We start from the raw sequence: 22554 nt of genomic DNA on the forward strand, positions 1-22554 counted from the left end.
GAAGCAATGCAGCGTCTCTGAATCTTGGCGGTAGAGTTCCGCAATAACTTCCAATTGAGATTAATAGAGACTTTGATGTTATTGCTGCGAGCACCGGACGCCAGATGGTGCCGGTACCTGACGCTACCGTATTATTAAACGGTGAGAGCAAATTATTTGCGAAACGGACGAAAATCGTTTCCAGAGTGCGTGCCGACCATTAATGGTGCCAATTATAACACCGGATTTTCATCGATGGATCGTTTTTTTTTTTCTTTACTGAATTGAGATATTGTGGTAACTGTAATGTCGAAATGAGTATCACTTCGATTCGAGAGCAGCGCGTTCTAAGATAATCGATTAAAGCGTGCGACCGTATCTCATCATCGGAGCTTTCGCTTTCTCTCTGTGAAAGAATTCGAGAAGGACGTTCAAGTCTGTTGAGAGTTGCGGGAAAGCAAGGTGCAGATATAAATGCAGCCTGTTAATTGGTTTCCATCTTCCTAATAAAGGAACCGAACCAACAACCATCGAGTCATCAATTGCGACGAGCTTTGGGTATCAAATTATTTTGAAATATCATTCCGGATGGTGGATTATGTATTAAAAAAAGTATGCGAAAGGGCGTTGTGATTGTGTTTGAAAAAAGAAAACATATAAACGTAACTCATCCCTTAAATGAAGGGTTTATGAGCTAGTATGCCTCAGTTGTTAAAATAAAAAAAAAAAATTAAAAATAAAAAAAACAATCAACGTTCCTAGGAATTGCTACGAACGGTGTAGAATATCGAGGAGAAAAGAAATTTTGACGAGGGCAAAAAATAAAAAAAATCTCTAGCGTTATTTGCCGGCACGGTGGTAATTGGACGAAAGTTGAGACTCGCGGGGAATGTGATTTATGTAATAATCTTCTCGAAGTAGATTTAATTGAGTGTCGGTGGGCTCTGGAGCCTCGGGCCAACTTGCATCCTTAGCGATTGTACGCTGCTTTCAGCCTTTACCGGCTGTTTCGTTCCTTAGCGTAGCAGATCTTGATAACCGCGCCTTCGCTCGTTGCAATTTTGGTCTGCCGAGGGTGAGCAGGAATGGAGGAGGTCACGTTCTTTCCTAACGCGATGGAAAAGGAATGCATGCGAATATACGTTGGATCTGAAAAAGATTTTGAACTTCGGGTTCAAGACGTTTCTTGTGAGAGGCAAAACGAAACTCCAATCCTGGTCTCATCAAGCATTCGTTTCGGTATTTTATACAGTTCATACTTCGACACACAAGCCGAAAATGTTTCACGGAAATATCATATAAACGCAGTCCTTGAGTTGTTAATCAAGTGTTGAAAACAGAAAAATTGTTTTCCATCCATTTTCAATTGTGTCAACAAGCATTTAATGGGCATGGATATACCACTGCAATGGTGATGCGAATCAAACTTTATGAATCACTAGAAGCCTGCAATGATTAGCAGGATCGAAAGAATTTGCGTGCGACAAGTGAAGAGATAGTGTAGATAGAATAGTTCTCAACGCAGCGATTAAATGCGTCGGTTTATTTGTCCTTGCTTGTTACTGCACATGCAGTTTCTCCGTCTTTAATGCAGCTATGAATTTGCATCTGTACTTCGCTTACGAATATGTTGATGAATAAGAGATTCCAATCTCGTTAAATGAAGAACGCGCGGTATTAATATCGACTGATTGTAAGCCGCGGCTGCTCGGGCGTGACTAATTAGAAACAAGTTCTCATATTTATAGCCTTCGACGCGAGAGAAGGTGAAAAACAATCGATCGAACTTATTTTAATTCTCGTACTTCTCGGTTCGCTTTTTTCTTGGCCTTCTAAATCACCACCTTTGTTATTACGCGACTAATCACTAAAACACACTCTAGACTTGTGTGTGTATACATTTTGCGCTTAGAGATGCTACGCGTCCGAATTTTTGTTGTCAATATTTCATCACCAGAATCATATTTTCTACATAGAATCTCGAAACATTTTCAATAAATCCAAGTTTTAACTAAAAAATACTTTTCGTCCAGTATCAAAGTACGACTTTCCTCACTTTGTCAAGTCTTCCAAAAATTCAGGTTTATCAAATTTCCCTTGTATATACAGTGTCGCACAAGCCTTTGGCGTTACGTGTTATGACATAAACACGTGAACTTTCGTCACCGTCCGGTTGTAGTTGCAGCGTGGCGATCCGGTCGGCCTAGAGCAGGTCTTCGTTGTGACACGTTCAGCATGTTAGTAGTTGCGAGTGTGGCAGAGAGCGAGTGCCTATCTCGATATGATATTGTTTACTCGCGGTATGGAGCTGCACGGACGGTTCCCACAACCTTGTCCGTCAGTTCCAGTCCCAGTCCCATAGTAGGTACCAAACCCCGTTCCATCCATCTGGCCGCACGTCGTGTGTCGTTTGCGGCGGTGAGCTGCAGCTTACGCCCCACGTAGAGACAGGTAAAAAATTACAAGTTGCCTAGCCGGGGGCCAGAGGTCGTGTGTCGCTGTAAATCCGGGGCCGTTTCATTTTCAGAACTTGGGCAATTTGAAGAACCTGTTCTTTGTTTCGGACTCTTTCTATTGCCCGTACGTGCCTTGAATGTTATTAGTGGGTCGCGGTATTTTTTTTTTTGTCAAACTTTCTGATCTAATAAGGGTGTCGTACTTCAGAAGACAATCGAGTTTCGTGACGGGATTTTGCGGGCTGGTTTAAAGTCATTCGACAGAGGTTTTTCTGAAACAGCTTCCGCCAACTCGGCTTGGTTTTCAAACTAGTTGATGTCAACCGAAAACATTTATTCGTCGTCTGGAACGTTAGTAGTTGTTGTATTTGTCCGGTTATTGATCAAAGTGCGAGAACAGACGAAGCGGCATTGACCGCAGATCGTGGACTTGAGATAATCGAATACCAGTATTGCAGGAAAGGAGTAAAGTCTTATAAAGGGTCCTACAGTGGTTCGACGAGCGAGGTAAAATCAATATAATTCCTAGTAGCCGCCTGCCAGCACGATGACGAACGTTTTTTGCTCCAACATTCGACTCCGTGCCTCGCCTTCTCATCAAGGCGTCCAGCCCCGATGCGTTATAATGACGCACTGCCGTAACAGGCTCGCTCTTAAATGGTCCTTAAAAGGCCCTACGGTATTAATCGGGGTGTTTAATATTCGAATTGCCAACTTTTTATTGCGAAATTTGATGACTGTCTCGTAAAAAATATCCATTCCCGCATCAGCTCCATCTTGTCTGTCTACCTATCTACAATTTAACGTCAATTAAATGGAATGCGATTTATCTGACTGTAGTAAATTTTTTGAAACCACTATAAACCGACTGTGATCCAAATGATGAAAGATCCTAATAGCAGAACGTGACAGGGGCGGGTAATTCGCATGTATAAAATAATAGCAACGATCTATCACGTACTAGCATTTCTGCTCTGGATGGAGAGAAAAACGTTGAATCATCGCGAAATAGATCCAGTACATTATCAATCGTATATTAAATATACGAGGTCTTCTTGCGGCAGCATTCGAAAAGGGGTGCGCAGGTGCTTCTTTGGTGTAAAACGTCTCTGCTGGTTGCAAATCTGACCATATGGCCGGCCTGCGTTTCCTGTAACCAGAAGCTCCGTGTGTGTTTCTCAGGCCATAACAGAATATATTTTTCTCCTACTGCCGGTCCAGAGCATCATGTGTAATCTAGGCAATGTGGGGCGGCGGCGTCTCCGGAACCGCGATGATACGGAATCTATGCATTCGCAACCTACGTTACAGTTATTCACATGGTCAATTCAAGCATCTCATCGAGCACTCGACTAACGGCAAGTATCTGTCCATACCTTGAGTATAGTGACATCTGCAGAAGACGCGATCGCAGTCCGTGTTCTGCATGGACACTGAATTCGAATCTCTAATCAATTCCGAGCGTGTGCCTAATTAATTAGTGGACGAGAAAATAATTGATTATTTATATTGAAAACAAGGAGATTAAAAAAAAAAATTTACCAGGCTTCTTGATCCATGGGTCTAATGGGCAAAAAGAAAGTCGATAAGCGGGGAGAAGAGGAGGAGAGTGGAATGGTGAGGAATAGTGTTTCTAATGGTCAGCTGGGATAGCTTCTTTTCATCGACGGATAAATTTAAGTCGACCGAAATATCGCAAGCTAATGACGATAATAACAATGAATTGATAATCTGAAAAATAAAAAAACGCAAATTGCAGGAACCTGAGAGTAGAACGCGTTGATCGTATTAATCATAAATGTCAAGACTGAAAAATGAAAAATAAATTGAAGCAGAAATCTAATCGCGTGTATTGCCGATCATTATTCGAACTTAAATTAAGGAATCAACTTCTTTTTTACTCGCAATTAATCCTATTGAATAATTAAATTGCCTCAGTCTAAACACCGTCTAACGAAGCAACCAACATTTCACCATGAGACTCATAATGAGACCCAAAAATGGTAGGTCGATGACTGCAAGAATTAGGATGAGTACTTACTGCAGACTGCGTGTAAGAGGTTACACAGGAGAGACTGACAATGAGTTTAAGAAGATACATTATGTACCTCCGTAAATCATACTTCAATATAATTTAATTGGCAATACCGAATACAATCACGAGACTACACGTGGTAGATTAGCCGGAACACTGAAAAAGAAAAACAAAGAGTAAGAAGAAGGATCAAATTTATACAAAGAGAAAGCCGTACAGGTAACCGTTGATATTTTTTAAACCAATATCTAATAGTCTCGACGAAGGTGAAAATATTTTGAAAATTCGTCAAGTATAATTTTATCGAATATTTGAAGTAATGGCAATTCGGGATGTACTATGAAAAGAAGTGATCATTAACAACCCTCTTATGGAATGGTAAACTCGAATTAGCTCTATTCTTCGGCTAGCTAGCCGTCGATTTCTTTAACGTAGCCCATGATCCACCTCGGGCGAATCCTGGACTGGTTTTTGGAGATCACCTCTGAAGTATTTGGTCGACCCTGGCTCATCGTCATACAACATGATGGCCACGAGACATGAATCACGCACCAGAGACACATAAACATCATCAACTTCACCGCAAGCGTCTTACAGGCATATATGAACCCTTGTCGTGTATATCACCGCCATAAGCATGTGCCGGCGCTGCATAAACGTTCACCATGAATGTAAACTCCAAGACTGGAAAGAAAATTCCTCCGTATAATATTATGAGCATACCATAATACCAGCCTGTGGTATTACCATGGTTCTTACACATTCGGAGGTAAAACTATCCGCAACTTTTTATAACGTCGAATCTTCGGTGCACAGGTATTATAACGTTGTAGCACCTGGACTCTAAATGTAGTGTGACCTCGAGCACGGATCATTTTCAGATGCCAAAGTCGAATCTGTCTACAAAAACTTCCTACCGTCAGTGGTTCCTGGAAAAATATGATCAGCATGAGATAGAAACTCCAATTCAACATATTTGTTTGAAATATACCATTTTTTGATACTTTATATTCTGTATCATTTTTCCTTTGGAAAAAAAAAAGATTGCATTCCGTACGGTGAGAAACGATAAATTTTTATTGAAGATTGTGATCAGTACATCGAGACGAAGCAGTTGTTGATCGTGTATCAATAATTTTTGATCTTCCTATCGCGCTTTCGATCTTGGATGAAATATTAGCGATCATACCGAAAAAGTCTTCACGCCTCGTTAAACGCATCACGTGTGAATTTGTTATTTTAACTTCCTACGCTCGTTGTGCCGGGGTCACCGAGGTCGTCGCATCAAGTAATAAGCATCGTACAGGCTAAACTAGTCCACCCGCTTTTATAACGTGTGTTTCTCACAGAGCAGAAAATACTAGCGAAGGCTAGTTTTAGGTTACGTTCGCGCCCGTTGTTGGAGTCAGTATCTCTCTCGTTCGCCAATTGAATTTACGCCGTTATGAAAACAACCGCTCAACAGGAACTTGGTGCATGTGTAATCAATTACAACAAACTCTCTAAATTTCGTAAAACGTTGACCAACGCTCTCACATCCTGTTGAACACTCGCTCACCCAGTCGTTCGGTTAATTAATGTCCTTCGAAATATAAATCGCATGCTATTACGAGTCTCGAAGTCTCGCTGCATCTGAAGTTCAGTTCAACCTCGCGTGGTTGATACAATAAACTGCTACTACCAATTTTTGATACTTCCAATCAAGAAGCTTGTTTTCGTCTTTCAACCTAATTGAAACACCTTTGTACCCAGGTCGGCTTTTCTTTTAACGAAGAACGGATACCGATCATCGTGATAGTAGGAAGAAAATCATCTTCAAAAGATTGTTCGGAACGGACCAGGTTGGTAGGGTCGGTTAGCTAGGTCAGGGGTTGATAGTGTTCCCGTTGCTGCCGGGCAAAGGCACCCTCCCAGCGGGAGCTCTGCCTCGAATATAGGGGAAAACCTGCCTTCGCTCAAGCCCCCCGTTGCACTCAGTAGCGTCAGTCCTCCACATTGGACCCCGAGCACTGTCTTGTGGAAAACGATCTTTTCTTTCACCCGCATTTCCGGGGGTGTGTAGGTTAATCCATACCTACGAATGGATGAAACCCCATATATTTGAATGAAATAATATAAAAATCGTTGCGACTTGACCAATAATCCGAGGATCAAAGTTTGAACGTGGGGACTTGAAGCGACGGAGAAACGTCGCCAGAATTTGTGATTATAAAAGAGTCGTTAAAACGGTCTCATGGATGCGGCTCGGTTTGGTCGCAGCGGTAAAGAGAAGCGAACGTTTGGGTCCAGCGCGCGCTAGAGGCTCGGAAGTTCGGGGCCCGTTATCGGTCGACAGTCCTGCTGTTCCCGACGGTGACTCCGGGCCCCAGGTGGTTGCTGTGAGCGACCCAAGGAACGAACATTCAAGCGGGACGGAAAGAGAGGGTTACCACAACCTGCGAGGGAGAGAGAAAGAGGCCGTCCAGAGGGGGCACCAGGCTGCAGCCACGCGAAGAAGGGGTACGCGTCGAGCGAGGGAACCCGGAATGAGAGAGAGAAAGCGAGAGGGGGAGGGGAGGGGGAGAGAGCGAAGGCCCCGTGAGGGCCGACGGTGGTGCCCCCTGTACGGGCTGAAGAAGAAGGTTAGGTTAGTCAGTCGCCAGCGCCCCGAGAACGCTGCACGCCGAACCGATTCTCCCACGCCAGAAACGTTGAGAGAACCGAAATATCGGTGGTGTGCTCGTGATTTCGGATTAAAAGCTAAACAACCGGGAGAACGGTTATCAGTACGGTGAGAAGTGCGGGGTTAATCGAACTCGGGGATTGCTGACAACGAATTTGGCGCGAAAACAATTCCCGGCGAGGAGGCGTACCCTGCTGACATGCTTGTTGCTTAGTGCAGGGGTGCAAATTTTCGGGTGTGAATCGTGCCGTTTGAAACTCTCGTGTAACAGTGAACCCTGTGCTAGAACTTTTCATTCGGTTCTAATTTATATTGTAGGGGAATATGAGACCCGGTGATAATGTTAGCAACGAGTGAAACAAGTGGTTGGGAATTTTGAAAGTGTAATCATTGAGGGATTTTTTTAACGCACGAGTATCGTTGCCGCTGTTGTTGGGTTGTGGTGGTCATTAGGCGAAGCGACGCATCATGGATAAAACTTACTCGCTCGCTCACTCGCGCGTTTGTAACGCACAGGATAAACTAAATTAAACCCAATTTAACGCTGCACGTTTATCGTTCCAATTTATCCAACAGCAGCATCGACGAGGCAGCACGTTGTGAATTACGTTTAGAGTGGTTGTTGCGCTGCTGGCTCAAGCTCAGCTCAATGCAGATGCGAGCTTTACTGCCATTCTCACATCTACATGCGCTGTGCATATCGTAAGCTATAAGTGACAGTGCCGGCGAGGACTCCCCCCCCCCCCCCCCCCTCTCCGAACCCTTCACGCGCGTTTTACGTTGTTGTGTTTCACGGTGTATGTACATGGCGACAAATATAACGCCTAAAGTGGTGTGCCTTGTATTTATTACCATCGTATATACACACGCGAGATAATTACCGAGTGATAACTGTATCGTCACGTGACGTTTCAGCCCAACAATCAAACATTCTCATCGGCTAGCGCCTTTGTGGTTTTTTTCTGTTGTTTCAAGGATACATTTCGCGTGTGTGTTTCCGTTTTCCGTATAGCGTATTTTGTTTATTTTTACATATATACGGTATTATTTTACTGGGGCTTGTCGCGGAAGTATATTTGTGATCTCGTTATTCGTGCTCGGTGTTTTTAAGGAGTAAAAGTGTAGTTTTTCATCTATGTGTATGAATTTACTCAAGTTTACTGTGGGCTCAGCGAGACGGATCGGGAATAACACACCTCAAATCCGTCTCTGTGTCCGGCTCATCAGTGTCAGTGTCAACTATACGAAGATTCATGCTGACTGTTGATTCTGGAGAATGAAATAACGTTGTCGGGTTGTCCGAAATATGAGGAATAAATTTTTTAGTCAAACGCGGGCCCCGATATATCACTATAATGTATCTCACGAAAGTGTTCTTCATGGTGCTTCTCCACGCTGTGGGATCAAGGTGCGTTTCTTTTACCGTCACACAACATATTTATCATTTATCATATTATTCAATTCACGTTTATCGATATACTTTCGACGAGGTTATTTTTACCTACGTTCAAAAAATCGTTAGAGAAAGTAGTCGAGGACTGTTTTTCTTTCCTTTCTTCGTTCAACGAGTAAAGGGAAAGTTGAACGAAAAACACTATATTTCAAAGCAGTATGATCATTACCTTATACCAAAAGCTAAAGAAAAAAAAAAAAAAAAATGAAAAATATTGCACAGTACCTTTCAATATCATATCGTATAATACGACGGGTATTTTATTTCGCGTTGAAACCGAAGCACATCGAGTAAATCGTTGACATTCGATATACGCTCGATTGATAGTAACTAAAAAGCGTGCTAATAAAAATTGTAAAAACAGTTAAAGAATCTCATACCTTACATCAGTTGGAGCAAAGCATGCATATTAATTATTGTTCCTTCCGTTATCAATCAGAAAGTCATCTACCATATCGCATTTTTACTCACCTGATGCAAAAAAATTAGTCACACTTCGTGAGCGAAGAACGACTGCGACTGAGAATTTACTCACTTTGAAATTGAGAAAAATTTGTCCGCGTAATATAGAAAATAAATAATCTTAATATCCGTTACTACGAGTGTGTAGAGTAATGATTGAGATTTAGATCCAAGATCTAATTCAGACTATTAATCATTTGAGTTACAGAGAAGCAAGTGTACTTTGCCACCCCCTCATAAATTGAACCCCTCAAGATAATTGAGTCGTAATCATAGCAGCTTATTGTTACTGCATAAACAGTTGCATATATACAAAGTGTACACATTTCATGTGACTCTTGAAATAATAATTAGAGTTGGACAAGTTTAATATCAGTCGATTGGTGGCTACAAGTTTAATTCTCAATTCAGATAAAATACGATTGACACTTTAAGTTATATTTACCTCTATTCGGTATTCACGGATACTCTTGCAACAGGAATCGTCAAAGTAACTTGTAAGAAACAGAACCTAACCGTGGAAACATACTTCATATAAAACATTGCATTTTTCAGGTGCATGTGCCAGAACGGCTACACGGGACAGAATTGCGAGAACGAGTATATCCCCTGCGACCCGTCGCCCTGCTTGAACGGTGGCTCCTGTCACCAGGTCGACCAGCATAGCTACAAGTGCACCTGTCACGAGGGTAAGTCAGATATTCTTGCTGTCTATACCGTAATTTCTGTGGAAATATGACCGACCCAGTGAATCGTCTGAATGTGAATTCTATTCGACTCTTCGTGGATCGAAACGCAGCCACTGGAGGCTGCTTCCGGGTCCGCGGTAGATTTTTTTATGCGCAAAGCGATTCGTGGTTTCGGGTTATCTGGCTCTCATCATCTGGTCTAGGCTCACTCGCTGCCAGCTAACTTGCGGTGCATCGTGAACACGGATCACGTAACTTCTGAACGAACTTGTTCAAATAGACGAGGATAACTCCCGGAAGATTCGACAACGATAGGTACCTTCCTAAATTCCCTGCTGCCGCTGCACGTGCTCGTGCGATCAACGTAAATATTGTACCTCAGACCGCCGCATGCGATGCGTCCAGTTGCTCAATTCATCTCGACGATGAACGTGCTCGGTACTCTGCGCACTAAGATATCTTGAAATCAGGTTGTTCGAACCAACCACGGGGTAAAATGATCAGGGGGTACTGAACCGGTGGACGTCTCGAAGATGTGGAAATGATTTCACTTTAGTGTGATTCTCACTTGTAGAATAAACTTTTTTCTCTCATTCCGTTTGTCTTCATCCTAGTGGCAGTACCATTTGCTTTCTCATTTGAAAATTAAGAAGAGGCTAATAGCAAACATAAAAATACTGAAAAATATTTAATCCTAACTTTGCATGAACAAGTGTTCTTATGAGCGATGTATCTTTTTCGAAGTTTTATTGATGTACCGATCTAATGTAGCATTCGAGTGTGTGACAGAATCGCTGGAACGCAATGAACTGCGAATAATATTCATTGATTAGATTGTACAAGTTTTTTGTAATCACGGACGACGAATGAGAATCGGAATGACTTAAACCCTGTCCGTAAGACATTAGCGGGATTACAAAACAGCCAGACCTGATAATCCCTGTCTCCCATGTCTCATCTCGCTCTCTAGGTATCCTCGCATGTTTCACGGCATCGTCGGGATTTCCTTCTGATTGCATTGATGCTCTTTGAACTCGTCGCCACGCCGCGTGCGTCGTTTACCGATTTATGCGCCGTGTAATACACATGCAGAGGGATGACGGTGCCGATGCCGATGCCGATGCCGATGCCGAAGTTGCGCGTCGCCGTGCGCACCGCACGCAGCTAGGCCCTGCGCCCAATATTTTCAGGTCCATGCGTGCGTGCGCACGCGTGGGGTTGTTGGGGCGGCAGGCAGGCCACGCGCAATGGTCACGCTCGGTGGCGTTGCGTCGCTGCATGGCGTGCAGTCGGCGACGCCGGTGCATGCGCCGTGACGTCAGTGCGCTTTGTATAGTCGCGTCGTTTCACCATTCGGCGCTCGGCGTTCGTTGCCTCGTCCAGATGGAGAACAGGAGATAGCGCGGCCATTCGGCACCGTCTAATTGTCCCTAGGAGCAAAACGCGGGACCACAATGCCCGCATTGACACTGCGGCTTCGGCTTCGCCTTCGACTTCGTAATTCTCTCTGATTCGTCGGAATCAATCGCTTCGGAGGAATCAACTTCTGCGTCTCGATATCTTCTATCTCTTTCACTCTCTCCGTGGTATCGAGCTTCTGTAGCTTGTTTATTCTACGAAATTTTTAATTACCGCTTGCTGAGAGGTTTAATCCCGATTAACCGTTTTAACAGTGCCCCCCTCCTCCCCTCCAAACAGTTTATATACATACGGTCGGTATCGAGAACCGCTTTTGTATTCTGATGGATGATTTGTCGAGTCAAACATTCTCATAGACTCTTCTGCAGTGTTTAGCCATCGTAACATGTTATTCAAAACACGTGTGCATTTTAATTGCTCCAAAAGATGTTTCCGATCAAATGAGAATTTATAGTTTTCACTCAACAAAGTCAAGACAATCAATCAGTCCGTTGACAGCAAAATATCTTGTTCCTTGAAAATCAGTTCAAAGATTCTTTTGATGAGAATCTATGGTAACGTATCTTGAGCGTGAAAATTTTTAATTAGTCTTGAAGATATATTTCAATTGAAATCGAAAATGGGATTGAATCGTGGCAATATGGCGTCTTAGAACGGGATTACGGTTAATTTTTTTTGTCCAATTTAACAAGGAAACTGCGTGAAAGCAAGACTGATAACGTAACAGCTGTTATACAGTTTTTTCTGCCTTGACATTTGTATAATTTAACAAAACCAGTGGTCAGGTATTTTGTTTTTTTCTATTCCAATTGGTCATTTTTTTCCACTCAAGTATCCCGTTTTCCTGGATTTCCCTTACTCGACGTGTATTGTCGTGTCGTCGGGATCCTCACTCGAAAAGCGGATCCCTTTGCCGTTCCACTCTGGTTAGTCGGAGCTTGCGCAACAACCTTGTCGAGCGAGCCGTGAGACAGGCGGAGTACAGTGATCAGGCATTAAGTACCTGGCGATCTTGGAGGGTTGGGACGAGACGCCTTACTCGCATGTATATCTGCACGCATCCACCTACGCAACGCGACGCAGAACTGCAGCCAAGGGTCAGCCTAGCGTGACCGCGGGCCGCCCTCTTCTTCTCATCGTGATGCCGCTGACGCCTAAGTCTTCCTGGACAATGCGCTACGACGACGACGACGAAGACGACGACGACGACGCGCTGCCTGCCTGCCCCAGGCCTTTCCCAGGCGGACCACTACCGTGGCGACCTCTCCCCCCTCCTTTCCGACCGAACTTGGCTAATAACACCGCTAAAAATTCAAAACTTTAAATATACCTGCCGGACGCGTGTTCTCCGCACGTAGAGGGCATCGTTTTCACTTCTGATCGTTCCTCGTGTTTTAGATGGAAAAAAATTTTATTCCCATTTTTTATATGGTTGCATATCAGTAGTATAGTATATATATATATATACACACACACCTGTTAATGAAGTCGTTTAAACGTTTGGTAGATTTTTGTCTAAAGTGTAATGATAAGTATATTTTTTGCAAGAAAATGTATAAAACTTAGACTATTCTAATCCAAAATATATAGGTGCAAAGTTTTGGACTAAAATTTTTCCGGACAATGGTATGTCCCTTCGGTTTTCTGGCCATAAGTGGCTATTCGCAAGGTGGAAACGCTTTTTCTTTGTCCTTTTACCAACGAAAATACTCACGTAAAATTATTTTCACGCTTATTCATGACCTCCACCCTAATTTCAAAACAAAATGACGACCTTGGCCGAAGTCGCGGCCGAAAATGAGACGAAGCGCGACGATGCGCTGCTTGCTGGTTGCTGGTAGCGTAGGTTGTCGTAATGGTTCAATTTGCGGCACCCCGGCCTCGTAACTCCTGCTCAACCGCGTCCGAGGCCCCCTCCCTGCCCTCTTCTCGACTTCCTGTAGCTTCGAATTCAGTGTCGGCCTCTACCCTCCATCTACCATCGCTGCTACTTTGCTAATTAGAAACTGCCATCGCCTGACACGATGCTTCATTTCTCACTATTACCTCCGAGTGCACGCCTCATGCACGTGGCTCTGATCTACGGGAGCTTAGAAGCTCTTGTAATTCACTATCCTCGTACAAGTGTCGGTAAAATATCTCAGTGATGTAGTTCCTTTTGGTCAGTATAGATAAATGGATTTATGCATGAATTTTAACTCAATCTGGACCAACAATATGGAAAATGTGCCAGTTTTCGTCACTTTTATATCAGTTTTCATCATATTGCTTACCACATCGTAAATTTAAGGTTATGTGTCACAATTGGTACAGAGTGACCATAATTAATGGTGCATCTTTTACCCTGTGTTGTGGTGACATTGTTGACGCCTTTTGCTATTCAGATTGAGGTTTCTCTCTTCATTTCCCTTTCTCCGTTTGTTTTCCTCGGAGTCGCACAGCGGCCACTCCTTTCCTCCCTCCCGGGCTACGCACTTTATGCCCTCGCAATAACATAAATCAGCTCCAACGGGTCGGGAGAGTTAATACAACACTCCGGGTCCTGGAGATTTGAGAGAGGATGGTGAAACGTAACCACGGCGTGGCTCGGCAGGTAGAATTGAACGGCGAGTGCCTCGGACGGTGAAATTTATTAGCCCTCGTTTTGTCATTATGTGCGCACACAACGCGGTGCTCGTCGGTAGGTTAAAATGGAATTCAATATCGTTAGCGCGGTGTCGTCGACATGTTGCCGCAATTGCCCCGACCAACTCGGCCTTCGTCATCATCTCTTGGCACTCGGGTTACTGAATGGAGCCCAAGAAATTTTCGAACGGTAGCCAGAAACGCGAGAGTATTTATTAATTGTTATAATTATGCGTGGTGGATGCTAGTCGATGTATCGCGTGTCATGGAACTTCGAATGTGCAGGCGCAAGCTAGCCGAGTATCTTGGGCTCGTTTTGTGCCTCACAAAAGATATGACGGGCATTGTTTGTGCGGTGATGCCTAGATCTGATTCTAGGGGTCACATGCATTCACGCCTACACTACTTTTACAGTATATCTATATATATATGTATATTGTATATACACCTCGACATAATATATCCGCACCGCTTGGTCGAGATACTCGGTGTAATCTCAGGTTCCCCGGCATCCCAACAATGGCCGGCATCTGTCACTGTCCTCTATACTCTTTGGCCTCTTTGGTCCAGCGTGTCTAGTCTTCGCGACTTAAGAACTCCGTCGCAGTATTGGATTAGATTAAACACGCTCAGCGGCGCTGCTCTCGAGGCGTAGGTACGCCCTCGTTATAACCATCCTTAGAAAGCAAATGGAGTTTAGGAAACGCGGGTGGAAGCTACGCCGGAAATTGTACGACAAGTTTTAATCCGTGTTGCGTATGTTGCGTTTGTTCCTTAAACGGCAACTGTCGAGGAACTTGATTGTGACGTTCCGTTATTAGAAAAGCTCGCAGAATTTAGATTTAGGTAGGTATTGTCAAGGGGAATTTATTCTGGTTTATATAATACTTGCTCCAAAGAGGATATATCTACTTGTTGCGCGTATGTCCACTTTTTGTGGCAGTTTTCGTTCCGTAAAGTGACGCTTTATACGGCAGCGAAAAAAGTTGCGGAATAAAGTCTTTATTCCGCTGTTTTGATGCGCAGTTCGAAGTGCACATCCCAAACTGCCGAATAAAGTAGCTTCGTCGAACAGATCGCGACATAACCTCACTCTTCGTTTTGCTTTTCAATGCCCATACCGTGAAAAATATTGTATGTGGCATGCCCGTAAACCGTTTTTTGGCTCGGATAATTTCAGTACTCGCTTCCGGCTCGCCTTCAGCTCGTCCTGAAATCTTTATCCTTGCCAAAAAAACAGGCGGTTTACGGGCATGCCACATAAATAGCTATTTTGATGCCTCAGCTGCTACAATGCACTCTCTTCTGGTATTGTATACTCGTATTAATAATAAAGAATATCGATGGTGAGCCACGACCACGCACGATTCAACGGAACGGGATGATCGGATGATCTCCATATAATACAAAGCTCCACCCAACCAACCGGTGAGCATGGAAGTAGAAAGAGAGTCGTTGACTTCGGAGCGCAGGCACAATGTACGATAATTCTTTCGTATTTATTTTTTCTTCCTTTTCTTCGCCTAGATATCATCTGTGTATTATACATATTATATATGTATACGCCGATGGTGTATTTTTCATATTTTGTTATTACCATATCAGGTTCTCGATCTTATCTCAACGCGCGCTGGTTCGCCGTAGAGAGCGTTGCTGGTGTTCGCTTACAAGCTCCACTTTTTGGTAGGTACGCGTTTCGAATTCTTTTTCAACTGGAACTGGCGTTATCGTTTCAGGCGGCATTTAAACCGAAAACTTTTAAATTTCCGATCTTCTCTCTGCTCAGCTTGTCCCGCTATCAACTCCGCATCGCGGAGGGCGGTAAGATTGGTGGGAATTTTTCAGATTATCGGTCTTTCAAATGCGGCAATTTCTATTCAATGATCATTCCATTGAACTTAAAGGTACTCAAGGACTTTTCTTTTTTTATATATATATATGAAATAAAGAAGATTCTATACCTAACCACAAAAGCGCGACGCGGCGCAAAGCTCGGCGCTAGATACGCGTTGCCACGGAAATGATTGTCGTCGTAACTATTCCCGAATAATGGAGTGCTCGCCGAGCTGGTGGGCCATTTCCAGCTATCCGTAGACCATCGCCTTATACCCATCGGGCATTACACCAACACGAAACAACGCGACGACGAGGCGGCGCGGTTAGGAGTTCGTGAAACAAGTTCCTGCGCACAAACCTGAAGCCGCTGCGCTGCTGGCGGGTTTTCTCATTCTCGTTATATTTCCACTTCTCTTTTCAGCCTCGCATATCTCGAGCTTACAGCACTATTTCCACGGAACAGGATTTTATCGCCGAACATTTGATTTTATCACCGGGATGGATCGGCCAGCCGAGCTTCGTAACTGTACTTCCTACCGCGCAGTGTGTGGATTTTTATATGCCATTCGACTCGCGGATTTGCATAGAGACATCCCAGAGCTAGGCCAACCGGAAACTCGAAAATTCCAAGCCAAAATGCCACGGGTATACACTGTGAGCTTTTTTTTATTATTATTTTCTTTTGGTTCCACAAGATAAAGTCTGAAAGTTCGAATGACGGAATGTTGTTTACTCGAGGTCCGTTTATTACCACGGGAATATGTAATCTGGCTTGAGAGGAGATTAATTTCAGGATTTGAAACGCGTGATTCCGATGAGTCGGCGAAATTCAAATATGACGCTGTTAAATTCCGGGGTCGTAGTTTTATTGTGCCGTCCGTCGGTCGGTTACGTTCTGCCGGTATACAAGGAGCGGAAAACCTGGTAGCGAAACATAAACGTGGTACCTGCAGCGCAGCCAACGTTTATGGGAACACGGTGGCTGTACACTGACAGGGGTTAACAGCCCGCCGCCACGCTGACTCGGCGAATGACACCAGCTACGAGTCGACTTCGTGCCCTGAGACAGTTACTTCATTCCTCAAGTACCTACCAGACGATGAGAATTTTTTGGAACTTGATTACGTTGACGTGGAAACGTAAAAAAACTTGAGAAATTCCTTGCTTTCTATTTCTTTCTCTTCGACTTTTTCATTCCACTTCAAGATGTAATCTAAAACTGGATGCAGGTGCGACGGAAATTGATATAATCAATAGCAATCGGTGCGGTATCTGCAAGTTTTTTACAGGCTTTTTGCTAGACGGTACGCACCTGCACTTGTGATCATAAACTTGTCGAACCGCATGGAAAACCGTATCATAGGAAGACCGACGTTGCCCTGTGCTGGTCTTGATTGTGACCATAAAACCCATAGTCTCCGTGAAACATGCAATTGCTGCGATAGCCGTACGAATCATGCCATTCCATTGCTCTGCTATCCTCTGCGTTTATGATTAGTAGGAAAGGAACCGATTATTTTCACTTGTTTGACTCGAGAATTGCAAGAATTCATTAATTTTGATTTCACGGTATCGAGCGTCTTTCATTTCTTTGACAAATTTTGTAATTTTATTAGTTACTACTAATCAGCCGTTCATTTGTTAGCGGCATTAGCCGCTTTACAGTAGAACAAGTGGTCATTATCTGAGTGCTCAACGTTATATTGCGCCGTTTGAAAAATATCCTCTGCATGTGGCTTTAGGAGGATAATAACAATAAGTTATAAGCCTGAAAGATGAGGATAATGAATAGCCATTTGTGCCATATTTGAAGATGATACGGCGGTTTATAAAGAGGCAAACTAAAACGGACTTGCATTAGGTCAGCGTGCGATGCGATCTCGTGCATGCAGTGATTCCAGAAAACCTACGCATATATATAATAGTCGGGAATTTATGTTTGATAATTTCTCGCCGCTATCAGCGGCGCATCGCATTTGCTTCTTCAAATTCATTTCTTTCTTCCTCCTCATCGTCTTCGTCTTTGACTTCGTCTTCATCGTCGCTGTTTGAACCGCATGCCGTGACCTATGGTACGTGACTCTCGCCCAACTTTAATTGCTCGCCATTCTCAAAGCCGACTTCTGCAGCGTTCGTTCATTCAACCCGGGATTAAGACCACTAATGCTGCAATTCCAGCAGCTAATTACTTACCTTGAAAAACTCGATCAAATGCACACCGTGTAAAAGTGTCAGTTTGTTACTGCTCGAACCACCCTCTTTATCTCTTCGAGGTGCTGAAGTTAACGCTGGTTTCATTTTCGAATATATTCACGCCCGGCTCGCCTAGATGCCACTTAACTGGTCAACTCGATTTCATGATTCATCCATGAACTGCTGACTTAATCAACCAACTTCAATGAAGATATGCGTTTGCTCAGATCGACTTTCCTTGAGTACAATTGCTCGAATGATTCTAATGCTGGTCGAAAGAAGACTTGGTTTCACGATTTCACGATCACTTTGACAAGTTTTAATATCCGTCAATTTTCCACTATGGCTGCAATTGAACAATCGGTATCTTTTTTATATACCTACTACCTTATGAATATCCTTGTTAAAGGAACCAAAATCAGCGGACAGACACAAATTCCCCGACGCGAATAGAATTGGATGCAATAATACGTTAAAAGTGATCACGAAGAGAGGCGCGAGGCAATTCATTTTCCACAACCGTTAAAGCGTTAATTGCGACACCATGCCTACGTACGCCCGTCAACATTACTCCGTGGCCATCCATGGCTGCAGATCACGGCAGCACCCTGTCGCTCTGAAGCTATCACGTGACACTCAAGAACAGAGGCTACAGGAGCGGAACTTACAGTCTTCTCTAGTAATTACCATTGGAGATCGGATTTATGGTAGGGAGGAATGTGCTCTGGTAGATATCGACAGAGTGCGCAAAGCACCATTGACTGTGTGGCGATGAAAAGGATTGGCCCAGATTTAGTGTGAAATATTTATTCCGCCATCTTTATCTAGAAACACTCAATCGATGCAAATTGGCGGATTGATTTGATCAAGGATCGGTTGCCTTTTCGGTTCTGTTATTCAAGTTATCGCTAAATCATGCACTGTCTATCGTTAGCATATGTCTCTTATGGACCCCATGGATATGGTTATTCAGGATGCACACGCACATTGACCGCTATTCGCCAACTATAACGGTGTCCACGTCTTATACCTCATAACTCGCATCCGGAGATGGAAGAGAAATGCTTGGAACGATCTGATTTACCACACGCCTCGAGGTTCGCCGTTTTTCCAAGATGCAGATGATACACTTCCTTCCTTGGAATGTTACGACTTTGATTTTTTTACTTTATGATTTTTCTTTACTAGACTGTACGGTTTTTACATCCTTAACCCAACCCAAGTCTACTTGTGCTAACTGCAACGAAAGCTACAGTGTTGGGGGGGGGGGGGGGGGGATGTTTTGCCCCGCGACAGCAATTAAACGCGATATATATCTTCATTAATTACGAGCTTGTTACAATCGCGGTAAGCTGGCTGGGTGGAAGTGCAATTTTTATTGAAACGAGAAGAAGAAGAAGAAGAAGAAGAAGAAGAAGAAGGAAAAGTAGAAAAAGAACGTCGGAGTAGCAGTCGAGTAGTGTGCCTGTATGCAAGTGGTGCAGCGGAACAACTTCTTACGGTAAGAATTGTGAGGAAAAATAGAAGAGAAGAGGAAGGAAAGAAATGTGAAAAATAAAATAGGCAAGCTGCGAGTCTACGACTCGTAAATTACTCGTAACTTATCGCGTGGGTGAACCGCTGTACTGTAGTACCTGCTGGGGTATCCACCAATGGCAATTATCTTTCCTTTCACACGCGTAGCGGTTTATCATCGGTCTCTTTATAAAATTATATGTATATACATACTATATAATACATATGCATATGATGAGGATCTAAACGTTGAAGATTTTATCTTACGTGGATATTTGAGGATATAACACCACGGTTCTGTATATGAAGAGATATTCCGTATAGATTTGATGGTTTTTTCGTAACATCAAATGAAGCTGGAGGGCAACGTAACAAGGACGATATTAAACAAGGAGAGAAACAGTGAGAATATTGTTCGTGTTGAGGTGGTCGTTGACTCTCAAGATCTGCGCGTTCGTCGGAGGATCTTGGGAAGGAAAAAATATTAAGATAAAGAAAAGGAAAAAATATCCTCCCACATCCTGTATGGCCCTCCTGCCCCTTAACGAGATTCAAATGCCAACTATGGCCCTTCCTCGCTTTAACCCAACCTTTATTTTCCTTCGACCAAGTCAACTACTCCAGCTTATTCTGCACTATCTTGGGTTTCGGGGTCAGAATCGTGTTCCAATTAGATGTTGTGCAGTCCAGCAACCGCGACTTGCATTTTATCCATTTTTCACCCTATTCTTTTGTATCATTCTTCTTATTTCGGTTATCTAATACCAAAGTTCTCTCGTATACTAATAAGGTGCCGCTGAGATCGTCGGCTTCTGATCGTTGATACGATTTTCGATTTCTTCTGTTTTTTTTTTTTTCATCAGCAGATACTTCCTTAGTTCCAATTACGTGTAAAAGCTTCTGAGAGCTTGGTTTATCATCGATATAAATTCACTTCTTCGAAAGGATTACAGTATAAGTCGAATAATGTCTTTGGATCCGTGAAAATTAAATCACCCTTGGTAATATTGATTTCAGTTACCAGTATATATATATATATATATATATATATATATATATATATATATATATATATATATATATATATCTTACAATTCAATTGAAGCTTCTCAATATGGGTGGGCCATGCAGGATAGAGCCGCGTTGGCATCTGGATTTAAGTATGAAGGAGATATGGGAACTTTATTCCTCATTAAAAAGACAAGAACCGAGAAAAGACGCTCGATTCTTCTCGTTTGATTCCGATTATGGAAATCCCGAAGCTGGACTGCGTCGAATGATTTTTTTTTTGTTTTTTATTGTTCTCATTGTCGGCGGCTACCGTGTTATGTCCGGCGTTCGGGATTATAAGGTAATCCGATCTCCACCGGTCAACGGTACGTGTCTTTGACTGCTAGCAGCTTTCGGATATCGGGTTAGGCGTTCCGCCGTAGAACGTTCATTTGCATAATCGTAAAGTAAGACGAGAAGAATTAAGAGAGGCGACATGCTTCGGAAATTAAACTCTCCTCCGATAGTTTCGGTTTTTGGGTAAAGTGTCGTACACGGCTCTCTCTCTCTCTCTCTCTCCGTGTGCCTAATGTAATCAAAGGTTTGTACAGTTCACCGGTGATACATTACACCACGCCGCCGCGGCCGTTCGAGGGTCATCACGTAATTGAAAATCTTCTCGTAATTATCACCGAGGTAGGAGAAAAAAGAATCTTTATGTCCCGCATGTGAAACGATCGACGATCGTTCGAGAGGCATGCGGTAAATAAAAAAAGTTCAGCATCGCGCGGGTGGCAAAGCTTCATAGACTGATATTACGGAGTAGGTATCTACTAAGCGGCTCGAGTTGTTGTACGTGTCCATTCGTGATAAATAAATCTGTACCTAGAGTATATCATGCCGACCTTTTAACGACGCCGGTATCTTTGCATCTTACATTTGTATTGGTTGGTGTGTGAATGTGTTTTTTGTCTAGATACTATACCCGGTTCATTCCTTCTTTCAACTTATGTTCGCATCCTGATGCACTGCAACACAGTACTGTTTCTCGACAGTAGTGATAACACGTATTAGCACAAGTTGTGGCAAAATTTGTCGAGCCGATAACGTTTCGTTTTTAAGGAGAACCGGTCAATTGAGGATACATTACAAACTTTTTTCTAACTTTTCAATATTTGGTATCATTTTAATACGACGTCTGCTTGATTGATGGAACTATTCAATTCAATTTCAGCGACGATTAGATCAAAAGTAAATTATCACTGAAGAACGTTTTCTCGACAAGATAAATCGACTTGCGATACTTATTGCAGGTTTATATATTGTTCCCATACACTTTTCTCCAAGCGTTGAGCGAAACGAGTCCTCGTTATTCGAGAGTAACTACTACTAACCAAGTTAGCTTAGTACCGGGGGTATTTTTTAAGCGCATTGGTGAACGCCTGCATCTCGTTGCGAAGAAACGGTGCCTCTCTCGATATTGCAACGGGTGCTCACTCAGCCAAGGATAACCTCTCGTGGAGACCAGGACGCACTTGGAGGATAGGTTTTAGTAACTGCCGCATGCAGCGCCCTGCGTCAAACGCTCCAGATATTCGAGAGGTAAGAAAATAACGTCGAGGTGTCGATTATATTGCCGCCTTTACTCTGCGGATCTATTTCACTTCCACGCAAATTATTTCGACATAGAAATTGGCGATTTGCAATATTTTATCAATACGAAACTGCTCGTTCTACTCTGAAGGGTAAAACTCTAATCGTAAGATCTTCGAAAGAGTAAACGAAACTTTGTAAATTATGGAAAAGAATTATAAACGCACCAATGTATATCTTTTTATTATATATATCAGATCTTGAAATAATAAGTGAAAACTTGAATTTTCGATGAAGCTTGATCGGTTGATATTTCGTATGCACGAGAAAATAACCGGATACACTTTTGATTTCCTGAAGCATATCCACATCGTCCTCAAACGAATAAGAGGTTGAAATTAGTAACGTTAACGTACCTAATGAAATATTGCAGAAATTAAATGCTTAGGTATTTAACAAGTTTAGAATAACTCGGGAGAAGTTGAGTTTGCAAAATATGAGTACACATTTTGCTTTCCAACGGGTTATTGAATTTCATACTATCCTAGAGTTGCGAAATAACACTAACATTACGAACTCAAGTCTCAACTAAGTTTGCGCTCACATATCAAGGTGTATATATATATATATATATATATATATATTGA

At 43.0% G+C, this 22554-nt stretch overlaps 1 protein-coding gene across 3 annotated transcripts in view; it reads left to right on the plus strand.

Annotated features, from left to right (window-relative positions):
• Window positions 1-22554, plus strand: part of LOC124416772 (neurogenic locus Notch protein) — a 152233-nt gene that overhangs the window by 70397 nt on the left and 59282 nt on the right. For 2 of the 3 annotated variants that reach the window (XM_046898097.1, XM_046898098.1), the window contains exon 5: window positions 9603-9736. In XM_046898097.1, coding sequence (XP_046754053.1) covers window positions 9603-9736 — 134 coding nt within the window. Of the gene's footprint in view, window positions 1-8269; window positions 8541-9602; window positions 9737-22554 lie in introns of those variants that run through there. The other variant, XM_046898099.1, reaches the window with a different exon arrangement.

The sequence above is a fragment of the Diprion similis genome, chromosome 3 (assembly GCF_021155765.1).
Source record: "Diprion similis isolate iyDipSimi1 chromosome 3, iyDipSimi1.1, whole genome shotgun sequence".
Taxonomy (NCBI): domain Eukaryota; kingdom Metazoa; phylum Arthropoda; class Insecta; order Hymenoptera; family Diprionidae; genus Diprion; species Diprion similis.